The 14,162-nt window shown below is 38.8% G+C and overlaps 1 protein-coding gene across 1 annotated transcript; it reads left to right on the top strand.

Moving 5' to 3' along the window:
* Positions 1-981: 981 nt before the first annotated feature.
* On the top strand, positions 982-1,699 carry LOC144285339 (keratin-associated protein 3-3). The gene has a single exon (XM_077850450.1). It carries the CDS (start codon positions 1,033-1,035, stop codon positions 1,327-1,329), a length of 297 nt encoding a protein of 98 aa, XP_077706576.1. The 5' UTR covers positions 982-1,032; the 3' UTR covers positions 1,330-1,699.
* Positions 1,700-14,162: the final 12,463 nt, after the last annotated feature.

The following is a 14,162-nucleotide window of genomic DNA, read 5'->3' as shown; positions in this document are numbered from 1 at the left end:
TAATGATTCCAGTAACATAACAAAATAATAAAAAAATGTATAGAAAAAAATACTAGAAATATCAGAAAGGGAGACAGAACATGAAAGACTCCTAACTCTGGGAAATGAACTAGGGGTGGTGGAAGGGGAGGTGGGCGGGGGGTGGGGGTGACTGGGTGATGGACACTGAGGGGGGCACTTGACAGGATGAGCACTGGGTGTTATTCTATATGTTGGCAAATTGAACACCAATAAAAAATAAATTTATAAAAAAAAGAAAGAAAAATGACTAGAAGAATACATGCAAATATTCATAGAGAATTTCTCTTGATGATAAGATTATGAGTTTTCTTTATACTCTTCTATTTTATTCAAATTTTTAAATAAATACATAATATGTATGGTCAAAAATGGAAAAATAGCTGTCTTTTACAAGTCTGCACATGTTTCTCAAAAGCATGTTAAGATATGATCTTCAAAAGTCCCAACACTTAATACGTTACACGTTGATTATAGCTTAACAAAAAATTAAGTAATATTTTAAAGTCCCAAAGCTAAAAGAAAGTTACTAAACTTAAGTTCAACTTTTTCAAACAAGAATACATCATCAGGCCCACTGATACAGATAAAGGCAAAGAGAATAAACATTAGACCTGCACTAGAGATAAGGCTTACATAGTGCAGGTATACTATTGTGCAATATTCCCCAGAAAGTCTGGTGTTGGAATTATAATAGCAGAAGCTTTTAGTGATATGTCATAAAACTTGTGTTCCAGTCACAAACAACAAGAGTAATCAGTTCAGATTTAGCAAGGAACTCAAATAAATGTTAATTAGGAGAATAGAGACTCTTTACAAGCATCTAAATGTCAAACCAATCAAAGGATAATGGGTACACTAATATAAACAAGAACCAGGAAAGAAGCCTTCTGGTTGGACCAACACCCACTGGGGAGGGTATATAAGAGCCTCAAAGCAAGAGGAAACATGCACATCTTAGAAGCCTCATCTATCGTTACAACCAAATCAATTTAAAACACAGATTCCCACGCCATGGCTTGCTGTGTTCCCTGCTGCTGCAGCGTACCCACTGGCCCCGCCACCACCATCTGCTCCTCTGACAAATGCTGCCGGTGTGGAGTCTGCCTGCCTAGCACCTGCCCACACACGACTTGGTTACTGGAACCAACCTGCTGTGACAACTGCCCCCCACCCTGCCATATTCCTCAGCCCTGTGTGCCCACCTGCTTCCTGCTCAACTCCAGCCACCCTACCCCAGGCCTGGAGACCCTCAACCTCACAACCTACACTCAGCCCTCCTGTGAGCCCTGCATCTCAAGCTGCTGCTGAATGATGGGCTGTTTTGTTCCATGCCTGACAATGAAGAACTCAGAAGCTTTAGTGTCCACCTGTCTCAGTACCTACAACTAATTGACTCTGCTTTCCAAGTTGGAACAAGGATGACATTATCCCTGAAAACCCTCACTCAAAAAGAAACCAAGAGACTTTCAGTGGCCACGTGGTAGATATTAGTGACCAAAGGCAATTTGAATATGTGGATGCTATTGGCTTCCCAAAGTTTTTCATTTCCTTCGTATTAAAGTTTATCTTTCTTTGGTGCTTTGGGGATTGTTTCCAGTGTTGGGTGGTATCTTTCTGGGAACTAAAGATCTTTTTCATGATCATACTAATAAATTTTCCATCTCTGGCATAGCACAAATGTCTATAATTATTTTTGTTTATTCCTATTAATTCATTAAATGTATTCATCAAATGTACTTCTGAACTCTAAAAGTCAACATTTTAAGAAAAACAGAGTATCTGCAAAACCAAAAAAAAAAAAAAAAAGACTGTACAGGCAAATATTTCTTGCTTTTATTGTTCTTATTGTTTTAAGAAAACTAAATGGCCTTGCATATCAGATGGTCCATTATATCAGCACGGTCACAAGTATACTTTCCCTAACTTGTCCTACCAAAAAGTGGTTTAAGGTAAATTGGGAAGCACTGAACATGATATGAAGATATAACATATCAACTTCCAGTGACCTGATGTGTTGTTTATGTAAAAAAAAAATAGTAACTTCATAATGTTATAATTCATTCAGTAAACTTTTATTAAATATCTAATTATGTGCCCTATATTTTATTATCACTGCTCAAAATGAGCAGACTGTCTAGCAGGTCAGGTAGATAGAAACATAATACTCATTCATTCCTATGTACAATTAACAATTATTTTTGAATGCTGAGTACTGTATTATAACAAAAAATATAAATGTTCTACTAGTAGTATTAGTAAAGTGCTGTGATACCATAAAATTGAGAACAATTAAGATTGTTGCCATGGTGATAAGCAGGAGAAAGAGCAAAAAAGAGAGTCAAAGACCACTAGAGCTGGTGGCCAAAAAGATTTAAAAGAGAAGAAGGTGTCAAAGAGAGATTAGACAGTGGGGTTATGTCACTAAGTAAGCATAGGAGCAGAGAAGGAAGAGAGAATTTTAAAAAGACATAATGTATTCTGCTCTGAATATGGAGGCACAACTCCGTATCTAAATGGGAATTTAGAGAGCTGGAATTTGCACAAGTGTTCTAGAGAGGAAGAAGACGTATGAAGGAAGGTGTGCAAGTCTGTGTAAAAGTTCTATCAAATACTTGCAAAGGGCTGGGTTGTATGCAGGATAAAATTCCATGAGGCTAACAGACTGGCTGCTGGGGGATAAAGAGCTGAATGGAGATACCAGAAGTCAACCAATATGAACAGATACTGAAGTTCCCAGCACATTCAGAGATGACAAAGCTCTTAGTACCTCTGGCATTCAACTGATGTTCCAGAAGGAAACACCAAAATAATAAAAATCACAACCTAGAGTAAAGAACACAACAAATTATACTTACTCTAGAAAAGTCTAACGACAGGCCTGTGAGGATCAAGAGAATCTTCCAATGATTTAACTTCTTGTGAGAACAAAACTCAACACTCAGCACTCTATCTACAACATATCAAGACTTCCTAAAATATATATGATAAAATATATCATCCAGAATGAACAATATATAATTTAAAACTGCCAGATAGGGTGTGCCTGAATGGTTAAGAGTCAGTTAAGCAACTGACTCTTGGTTTTGGCATGGGTCATGATGTTGGGTTGTAGAATTGAGTCCCATGTGGAGCCCTGCTTGGAGCCCCATTTTTGTGGCTCTGCACTTAGTGGAGAGTCAGCTTCCTCTCCTTATGCCCCTCCTCCCATACACATGTTCTCTCTCTAATAAATAACTAACTCTAAAACAAAACAAAACAAAATTTGCCAGACATATGAAGAAGCAGGAAAATGTCATCCATAATAAATAGAAAAATCAGCCAATAAAAACAGGTCCATAGATACATAGATGTCAGAATTAATAGACAAGAATTTTATAATAGTTATTATTATAAAATTTATTGTAAGTATTTTCATGAGAATAGGGAAAGATGAATATAATGTGAAAGGAAAAGAGAGTACGAGATGAAGAAACTCACCAGAAAAGTGAAATTTTAGATTTTTATTTAATAAATTAATAACAAAATTAAATTTGAATTATTTGAATTAAATAAGAGAGAAGCAAATAAAAACTAGTTTTGGTTTTGGAAACTAAAGAGTGCAATCTGAAATAAAGAATTCAACAGATGGCCTTAATAGCAGATTGTAAATTGCCAAATTGGAGTGAGGTCGGTGAATTAAGCTAACTCAAAGTAATCGTAAGACAGATCAAAATTATAAATACTAAAAGAAAGAAAAATGGAATTGAAAAAAACTGAACAGGGATCCCTGGGTGGCGCAGCGGTTTGGCGCCTGCCTTTGGCCCAGGGCGCGATCATGGAGACCCGGGTTGGAGTCCCACGTCGGGCTCCCGGTGCATGGAGCCTGCTTCTCCCTCTGCCTGTGTCTCTGCCTCTCTCTGTGTGTGTGTGTGTGACTATCATACAAAACAAAACAAAACAAAACAAAAAACAACAAAAAAAGAAAGAACAGAACCTGAGCAGCCTCCTGTGGAACAGGACCAAGTGACCCAGCAATTACTGGCTAAAACCAATTAAGCACACTTTTAAAAAAATTAAAGGAGTAAATACACATTAAATAGAGGGCAGCAAAGAGAAAAGAACACCAGACTTCTAGTCAGAAAAAATGGAGGTCAGAGGACAATCAAATCTCATTTTAAAGGTCCTGGAGGAAAAAAAAAAAAAAAAAAAAGGGCGGGGGTGGGGTGGAAGCCTGGGTGGTTCAGCGGTTGAGTCTGCTTTCGACTCAGGGTGTGATCCTGGTCTGGGGATGGAGTCCCATATCCCACTCCCAGTGAGGAGCCTGCTTCTCCCTCTGCCCCTGTGTCTACCTCTCTCTGTGTGTTTCTCATGAATAAATAAATAAAATCGAAAGAAGAAAGAAGAAAGAAAGAAAGAAAAGAAAGAAAGAAGAAAGAAAGAAAGAAAGAAAGAAAGAAAGAAAGAAAGAAAGAAAGAAAGAAAGAAAGAAAGAAAGAAGGAAAAGAAAGAAAGAAAGTCCTGGAAACTTTTTAAAAAAGTATTAACCCAGAGTTTTATAGTTGTAAAAACCACTTTCAATGGAAGAAGGGGGATCCCTGGATGGCTCAGCAGTTTAGCACCTGCCTTCGGCCCAGGACATGATCCTGGAGACCTGGGATCAAGTCCCACATCAGGCTCCCTGCATGGAACCTGATTCTTCCTCTGCCTGTGTCTCTGCCTCTCTCTCTCTCTCTCTCTCTCTCTGTCTCTCATGAATAAACAAATAGAATTAAAAAACAAAAACAAAAAACAAAATGAAAGGAAAATGAAAATACTTTTAGATAAAGCTGATTTTAAAAAAGTGTCATCTGAAAGATCACTTTTTTTGTATATTTTTATTGGAGTTCGATTTGCCAACATATATAACACCCAGTGTTGATCCCGTCAAGTGCCCCCTTCAGTGCCTGTTACCCAGTCACCCCGTCCCCCCATCCACCTCCCCTTCCACTACCCCATGTTCTGTCACCCTCTCTGATATTTCTCACTCATTTTCTCTCCTTTCCCCTTTAATCCCTTTCACTATTTTTTATATTCCTTGTATGAGTGAAACCATATAATGTTTGTCCTTCTCCGACTGACTTACTTCATTCAACATAATACCCTCCAATTCTATCCACGTAGAAGCAAATGGTGGGTATTTGTCATTTCTAATGGCTGAGTAATATTCCATTGTATACATAGACCACATCTTCTTTATCCATTCATCTTTCGATGGACACCGAGGCTCCTTCCACAGTTTGGCTATTATGGACATTGCTGCTATAAACATTGGAGTGTAGGGGTCTCAGCTTTTCACTGCATCTGTATCTTTGAGGTAGATCCCCAGCAGTGCAATTGCTGGGTCGTAGGGTAGCTCTATTTTTAACTCTTTTTTTTTAAATTTATTTTTTACTGGTGTTCAATTTACTAACATACAGAATAACCCCCAGTGCCCGTCACCCATTCACTCCCATCCCCCGCCCTCCTCCCCTTCTACCACCCCTAGTTCGTTTCCCAGAGTTAGCAGTCTTTACGTTCTGTCTCCCTTTCTGATATTTCCCACACATTTCTTCTCCCTTCCCTTATATTCCCTTTCCCTATTATTTATATTCCCCAAATGAATGAGAACATAACCACAATGAGATACCACCTCACACCAGTGAGAATGGGGAAAATTAACAAGGCAGGAAACAACAAATGTTGGAGAGGATGCGGAGAAATGGGAACCCTCATACACTGTTGGTGGGAATGTGAACTGGTGCAGCCACTCTGGAAAACTGTGTGGAGGTTCCTCAAACAGTTAAAAATAGACCTGCCCTACGACCCAGCAATTGCACTGTTGGGGATTTACCCCAAAGATACAAATGCAATGAAACGCCGGGACACCTGCACCCCGATATTTTTAACTCTTTGAGGAACCTCCACAGTTTTCCAGAGTGGCTGCACCAGTTCACATTCCCACCAAACAGTGCAAGAGGGTTCCCCTTTCTCCACATCCTCTCCAACATTTGTTGTTTCCTGTCTTGTTAATTTTCACCATTCTCACTGGTGTGAGGTGGTATCTCATTGTAGTTTTGATTTATATCTCCCTGATGGCAAGTGATGCGGAGCATTTTCTCATGTGCTTGTTGGCCACGTGTATGTCTTCTTTGATGAAATTTCTGTTCATGTCTTTTGCCCATTTCATGATTGGATTGTTTCTTTGCTGTTGAATTTAATAAGTTCTTTATAGATTTTGGATACTAGCCCTTTATCTGATAAGTCATTTGTAAATACCTTCTCCTATTCTGTAAGTTGTCTTTTAGTTTTGTTGACTGTTTCTTTAGCTGTGCAGAAGCTTTTTATCCTGATTAAGTCCCAATAGTTCATTTTTGCTTTTGTTTCCCTTGCCTTGATAGATGTATCTTGCAGGAAGTTGGTGTGGCCAAGTTCAAAAAGGGTGTTGCCTGTGTTCTCTAGGATTTTGATGGATTCTTGTCTCACATTTAGATGAAAGATCACTTTTGAGTTCTTGTTCAAGATGAAGACTGAGAAGCTCCTGAATGCCTTTCCTCCCACAGATACACTGGTCTACAGCTACCTAGGCAGCAACTTCCTCTTACAAAAACTTAATGGCTGGCTGAGTGACACACCAGGCCATGGAAGCAGGCAGGAGAGGCTGGGGCATAGCATCGCCACCCACCCCCACCCTCACCCCTCCACCCCCGCCTGCCCACAGCCTGGGGGTGGGGGTGATCCACAACCAGGAAGGAACAAAAAATCCAGAGCCTCTCTCTGAGTAGTTAAGCATTCAAATTCCACCTCAGGGATCCCAATTTTCAGACACCCACTTGAAAGACAAGCCCCCAAAACATCCAATCACGAAAACCAATGGAAGGGCTTGCATCCCAAGCCCGACATGAGAGCAATCTGAGAAATGGCTCTTAAGGGGCTTGGGCTTGGACTCACCAGTGCAAGGACCAGCTAGAGGCGTCCGATTGTGCCCAGACTTCAAGTGAAGGAGGTGCACCTGCTCATACTAAAGCGTGGGTGGCTGAGGGGCAAGCACTACTTCACACACACCTAGGAGCCTGCAGGGACAGCACTGGCCTGAGACTGGTGAGCACCATCTTGGTGTTCTCCTGCACATGCTCCACAGCTGGAGTATCTCTCAGGAGGGAGCGTTTATTAGACTTAGCTGGTGCCCGGGTTTTTGCAGCCACTGCTGTCTCTCGGTTGCATCTTGTTCGCCTGGTTCTGGTTCCTGGTCCCATGGGACTGTAATAATCTGTGTCACCCAGGAAGGAGCTCAGACCCCTGTCTGGCACCCCAATTTTTGGAACTGCTACCAAGAGACACCTGTTGTGGACAGTGGAGCTTATACTCATGTGTCCCACAGGACTGTAACAAAAGGAAAAAGAATTCTTACTCAGGAGCTTGGTCTTTCCAAGAGGCCTATAGCTAATCATCATGATTGTGCCTGAGAGGCAAGCTTCTAATTAAACAAACACAGAGACCTCAGAGGGTGGGTTCTATTTTTCACCCTCACCCTCTGCAGCACTTCAGAGCATTAGTGTCTCCTGAAAGGGAACTTTACACACGTTTAATGCCCTGGTTTTTGTTTGGTGTGTCTGAATTTGCAGCTACTGCCCAAGGAACACCCCTTGATTGCAAGGCTATTGGGGAGAGACTGAACTGTTGGGTTCCACAAAACAACGGCAACTGGGGAGACAGTTCTTGGCAGGCTGCCACCCCAAGAAAACTAAATAGACAATGTATACCCCCCAGCCTTTCTGTGAAGAAGAGGCCTCTTGCTTGTCCTGGAGCTTCAGCTGGAGAGGAGGGCTCCAGATTGGGCACACATTTAGTGTTGATCTACTCTCAAGGAACATAGACAATAGATACCATCTTGGTGCTTTCCTTCTACCTTTGCTCCAGCTTAGTGGTATGACCCAGAAAGGGTTTATAAACTCATCTGGAGCCCCTATTTTTGTGACTGCTGATCAGAGGGTACCCCTCCCCCCCAGATCACCTGGCTTTGCTGGCCAGTGCAGCTTATTCTTATGGTCCCATAGGACTATATAGTTTGCATACTTTAAAAAGCTAATGCCTAAGGGTCTGGCTCCCAGTCAGAATAAATCTAGATGCTGGCTAAGATCTTCCCCTTTGGGGCATTGACAGGTCTTGGCACATCCTCAACTGGGATGCTGATAGCTATTAAAAATATAATAGGGTCCTTGGACAAGCACAGAGGTTTGAGACATGATCAAGAGCCAGGGCAGGGCTGAAAAACAAGGCTCATCTCCTACATAAGGCCATTTCTTCAAGACAGGGAGAGGTGGTTCTTTCATCTACTATACAGAAATCAACATAGAGAGTCAAGCAAGATGAAGAAAAAGAGGAATATCTTCCAAATGAAATAAGATATAACAAAATGGATTAAAGACTGGAATGTAAGACCTGAAACAATAGAACTCCTAGAAGAAAACATAGGCAGTAAGCTCCTGGATATAGATCTTAGCTATGGTTTTTTAAATTTGATCCCCAAAGCAGAAGCAACAAAAGCAAACAAGGGGTACTATATCAAACTAAAAAGCTTCTGGACTGCAAGGAAAATCATCAACAAAATGAAAAGGCAATCTACTGAATGGAAGAAAATATTTACAAATTGTGTATCTGATTAGGGCCAAATGTCCAAAATATATAAAGAACACTTACAGCTCCACAGCAAAAACATTATCCAATTTAAAAATGAGAGAAGTTCTGGATAGACATTTTTCCAAAGAAGTCATACAAATGGCCAACAGGTACATGAAAATGTTACATCATTAATCATCAGGGAAATGCAAATAAATACCACAATGAGATACCTTCTCACATTAGTCAGAATGGCTAGTATCAAAAAGATAATAAATAACAAGTGGTGGCAAGATGTGAAGAGGAGCGAACACTTGTGGACTGCTGGTGGGAATGTAAATTGGTGCAGACACCATGGAAAACAGTATGGAGGTTCCTCAAAAAATTAAAAATAGAATTATGACATGATCTAGAAATTCTTCTTCTATGTATTTGAAGAAAATGAAGACACTAATCCAAAAACATATATACATTCCCAGGGGTGCCTGTGTGGCTCAGTCAGTTAAGCGTCTGCTTGCTGCTCAGGTCATGATCTCAGGGTCCTGGGATCAAGCCTCAGGTGGGGCTTTCTGCTCAGTGGGGAGTCTGCTTGTCCCATTCCCTCCACCCCTTCCCCTCCTACTCATGCTCTTACTCTCTCTCTTAAATTAAAATCTTTTTTTAAAAAAGATATATGCACTCCTATTCCTATGTTAATTGCAGCATTATTTACAATAGCCAAGATAAAGAAACAACCTATATACATGTACAGAATATTATTCAGCCATAAAAAAGAATGAAATCTTCCCATTGCAATAACATGGAAGGACCTTGAGGGCATTATGCTAAGTAAAATAAGTCAGACAGAGAAAGATAAATACCATATGATCTCTCATATGTGGAATCAAAAACAAACAAATAAATGAAACCAAGTTGATGGTTGTGGAGAAAAGATTGGTTATCAGAGGCAGGGAAGTAGGGAGTAGGAGAAATGAGCAGACTGTTTTGTTTCTTTACTTTAAGTAAATTGAATTTCAATAATAAATAAATCACTTTATAATATAAACAAAAATAACTATGTGAATACATTTTGAAGCTTATAATCCAGAGCAAAAATTATATTCAACAAAGACAATAAAAAAGCACATATTTTTGTCATGATCTGTCATTAGAAAAACTATCAATAAAAAAAAACTATCAATAAATTTTACCAATACCATTTTTTCAACTATCTTAGCCTATAATTAGCATGATGCTAACACTGTTAAATGTTTTCTTTTAAAGATTATTTATTTATTTATTCATGAGAGACAGAGAGAGAGAGAGAGAGAGAGAGGCAGAGACATAGGCAGAAGCAGGCTCCATGCAGGGAGCTCAATGTGGGACTCGATCCCAGGTCTCCAGGATCACGCCCCGGGCCGAAGTTGGCACTAAACTGCTGAGCCACCCAGGCTGCCCTGTTAAATGTTTTCTATAGTAATTCTTAAATGCTTTAAATTTCATTTTAATTCAGAAGAATAATATTATTTTATAAAGAGAGAGAAATTGAAGAAAAACAAAGTATTTCCAAAAAAATAAAAACCTTTCATTTATGCAATAGCATGTAATAACCACTTTAGAAAGTTTTCTTTTAATTTTACTTTTTGATAATCTTAAGCAAAACAATGATTTTTATCACCACTTTATTTTGTAGCTCCTGTGCATTTACCCTAATGGTACTTTTATCCACTGAAATAGATTGGCTCAGATTACAAAATGTTATCCCTATGATGTGGGAAACACTAAAGGAAGTCCTTTTGGCTTAAAACAGCAATTTTACCAGATGGAATCTCAGACCACAAGAAGCATGAAAGAACATTAGAAATGGTAAATTTATAGGGACAGTAGAGAATGTGTTGCCAAGGGGCATATACTTTCTCTTGGATAAAAAGACCAAGAAAAATAGGCAAAAGACTTGAATAGTTGCTTCACAAAAGAAGATATTGAAATGGCCAATAAATGCATGAAAAGTTGCTCAACATCAGTCACCAGAGAGATGTAAAAAACTATGAGAGAACACTTTACACTGACTAAACTGTTTATATTAAAATATCTGACAACACCAAATGTTGGTGAGTTAAATCTCAAATGTAGGAGTTAAATCTCTCCTACATTATTGGTAAGATATAAGGTATAATCACTTCAGGAAAAGGTCTGGTGATTTCTTATAAAAGGAAACATATACCTACTCTATGACACAACCATTCTACTCCTAAATATATACCTAAAAGAAATCAAATACATATCCACAAAAATATTTGTACAAGAATATCTATGGGAATTTTATTCATAACAGCCTCAAATAAGAAATACTCCAAATGTTCATTCAAAGGAGAATGGACACATTGTAGTATATTCATACAATGAAATACTCCTCAGCAACAGAAAGAAAGAAAGAAAGAAAGAAAGAAAGAAAGAAAGAAAGAAAGAAAAAAGAGAGGGAGGAAAGAAAGAGAGGGAGGAAAGAAAAAGAGGGATGAAAGGAAAAAAGGAAGGGAGAAGGGAGGGAAGGAAGGAAGGAAAGAGTGGGAGGGAGAGAAGGAAAGAAGGAGAAAAGAAAAAGAAAAAGAAAAAAGAAAAAGAAAGAAAGAAAGAAAGAAAGAAAGAGAAAGAAAGAAAGAAAGAAAGAAGAGAAAGAAGAAAGAAAGAAGAAGAAAGAAAGAAAGAAAGAAAGAAAGAAAGAAAGAAAGAAAGAAAAAAGAGAGGGAGGAAAGAAAGAGAGGGAGGAAAGAAAAAGAGGGATGAAAGGGAAAAAGGAAGGGAGAAGGGAGGGAAGGAAGGAAGGAAAGAGTGGGAGGGAGAGAAGGAAAGAAGGAGAAAAGAAAAAGAAAAAGAAAAAAGAAAAGAAAGAAAGAAAGAAAGAAAGAAAGAAAGAAAGAAAGAGAAAGAAGAAAGAAAGAAAGAAGAGAAAGAAGAAAGAAAGAAAGAAGAGAAAGAAGAAAGAAAGAAAGAAAGAAAGAAAGAAAGAAAGAAAGAAAGAAAAAAGAGGGAGGAAAGAAAAAGAGGGATGAAAGGAAAAAAGGAAGGGAGAAGGGAGGGAAGGAAGGAAGGAAAGAGTGGGAGGGAGAGAAGGAAAGAAGGAGAAAAGAAAAAGAAAAAGAAAAAAGAAAAAGAAAGAAAGAAGAAAGAAAGAAAGAAAGAAAGAAAGAAAGAAAGAAAGAAAGAAGAGAAAGAAGAAAGAAAGAAAGAAAGAAAGAAAGAAAGAAAGAAAGAAAAAAGAAAGAAAGAAAGAAAGAAAGAAAGAAAGAAAGAAAGAAAGAAAGAAAGAAAGAAATAGAAAAAGGAAGGAGGGAAAAAATAGAGGGAGAGAAGGAAGGAAGAAAGAAAGGAGGGGGGAAGGAAGGAAAGAGAGAGGGAGGGCGAGAAGGAGGAAGGAAGGAGAAAGAAAGAAAAAAGGAAGAAAGAAAGAAAATGCTACTGGTACAATTGACAACATGGATGAAATAAAAACTATGATGTTGAGCCAAATCAGATACAAAAGTATGTATACTGTGTGATTTTACTTATGATACTCACAGATAGGGAATATCAATCTCTGGTAACCAGAATCAGAGTAGTGCTTACCTTTGGGAGGTGGGGGCTGAGTGAAAAAGGGTACACAGGAACATTCTAGTATCGTGGAAATGTTAGATATCTTGACTGGGGTAAGGGTTACATAGGTAATGCAGTCAAAACTGCATTTCAATATATAAGGGTTACATAGGTAATGCAGTCAAAACTGCATTTCAAAACTTCCCTTTTTAAGTTTGGAAGAAAAAAAAGAATATGTACCTGGCAATAAGGGAGTTATTGGGAAGCAAGATGAGAGCTATCCATATGGTTTATGCCTTGACAACTTGATGTAGAAGTGACAGGTTATTATTTTTCCTTACAGCAAGGACTATTTAAGTTCCAAAGGAGTTGCATGACTAGATGAAGACAATATAGCTAGCGAGTTAGTAACAGCACTGGAATGAAAACGTAAACATTATGACCATGAGGACATTGCTCTTTGTCCTCTGCCAATCTTCCTTGTCCGGGCAATGTTCAATTTCTTTCATTGGCAATTATATGTCATATGTCGACTAAGCCAAGCAGTTATATTTTTAGCAAGCATTTATTAAGGGCCTATGTCCCAAGTGCTAAGGATAAGAAAAATATGTCCATCTTAAAAGAGACATTTTCCAAACAAGAAAAAGACCAATAAAGATAAAAATACTAAAAGTTTAAAGAGCTGTGACAACCGCTGTAGTGGAGGTGTATGCAGAGTGCAAGAGGAAAAGCCTCCATCTCAGCATGAGGTTGCTGAATGCCATTCTAGCTGTCTTAACAAGTAGGATCATGCCGGGTGGCAGAAGAGCAATGAATCAAGGCAACGCCACCTACAAAGCTTGAAGGATGACTACAGTCAAGGCTGTACAGTCAAAGATGACTACAGGGTTTGTGAGACAAAGTATCAGGAATTTAGCCTAGAAAAGTAAACTGGCACCAGATTGGAAAAGGTTGTTTTTGTCAAGCCAGAAAGTCTGGATTTCATAGGTGGAAAGTGACCAAAAAATAGATTTGTATTTTACTAAAGTGAGTCTAGCAGCGGTAAGTGGATTTTCTGAGGTAAGGGCATATTACAAGAAGAAACAATAATGGCATCTTCTCATGACCTTTAATGGCATCTATTCATTTTCTTTATTCCCAGTGTTCCCTCCTTTTGAGGATAATATGCGATAAAAAGGAATCTGGACAATTTCAATATTCTTTTCTTTGTTGTTTTTGTAAAGTAGGCTCCACACCCAGCATGGAGCCCAACATGGACCTGAACTCACAACCCTGAGATCAAGACCTGAGTTGAGATTAAGAGTCAGAACACTTAACCAGTTGAGCTACTCAGGTGCCCCAGTAATTTCAATATTCTAAGATGAGAACTAAAGCTATAGATCGTCATACAATACTATCTAATTAATCAAGCCCAAAATAAATAGTCCTGTGTGTTTGTTCTCTCACTACTTTTCTCTCTCTTTCTCTCTCTCTCTCCATATGTCAACATTTTACAAATAGAAATTAGCTCAAGATAAAAGAAAATATTTCTTATTTTTACTTGCAGTTACTTTAAAATAATGACACAATGCTGCATTTTAATTAGCTGAAACCTATGACAGACAACCAAGACACGGATTCTCATTCAGTTACTGTGGAAATTAGATTTTTTTTTCAGAGATTTGTAACTTTCAATTTTCAAATATGTTTTTGATTCCTTGAACTCCCGTCTATTGCAGAACAGCATTAATATACCATCAGTACTCCAAGAATGTGAAATGGGCAGAAGACATGAACAGGCATTTCTCTAAAGAAGACATACAAATGGCTAACAGACACATTAAAAAATCTTCAACATCCGGCAGCCCGATGGCTCAGCGGTTTAGCGCCACCTTCAGCCCAGGGCATGATCCTGGAGACCTGGGATCGAGTCCCACGTTGGGCTCCCTGCATGGAGCCTGCTTCTCCCTCTGCCTGTGTCTCTGACTCTCTCTCTCTCT

Source organism: Canis aureus, chromosome 16 (genome assembly GCF_053574225.1).
Source record: "Canis aureus isolate CA01 chromosome 16, VMU_Caureus_v.1.0, whole genome shotgun sequence".
Classification (NCBI taxonomy): domain Eukaryota; kingdom Metazoa; phylum Chordata; class Mammalia; order Carnivora; family Canidae; genus Canis; species Canis aureus.
This window is presented reverse-complemented; position numbering and strand designations above follow the sequence as displayed.

What these genes read in the sequence shown, in the direction of transcription:
- LOC144285339 (XM_077850450.1), top strand. Translation starts at nt 1,033, where the DNA reads ATGGCTTGCTGTGTTCCCTGCTGCTGCAGCGTACCCACTGGCCCCGCC.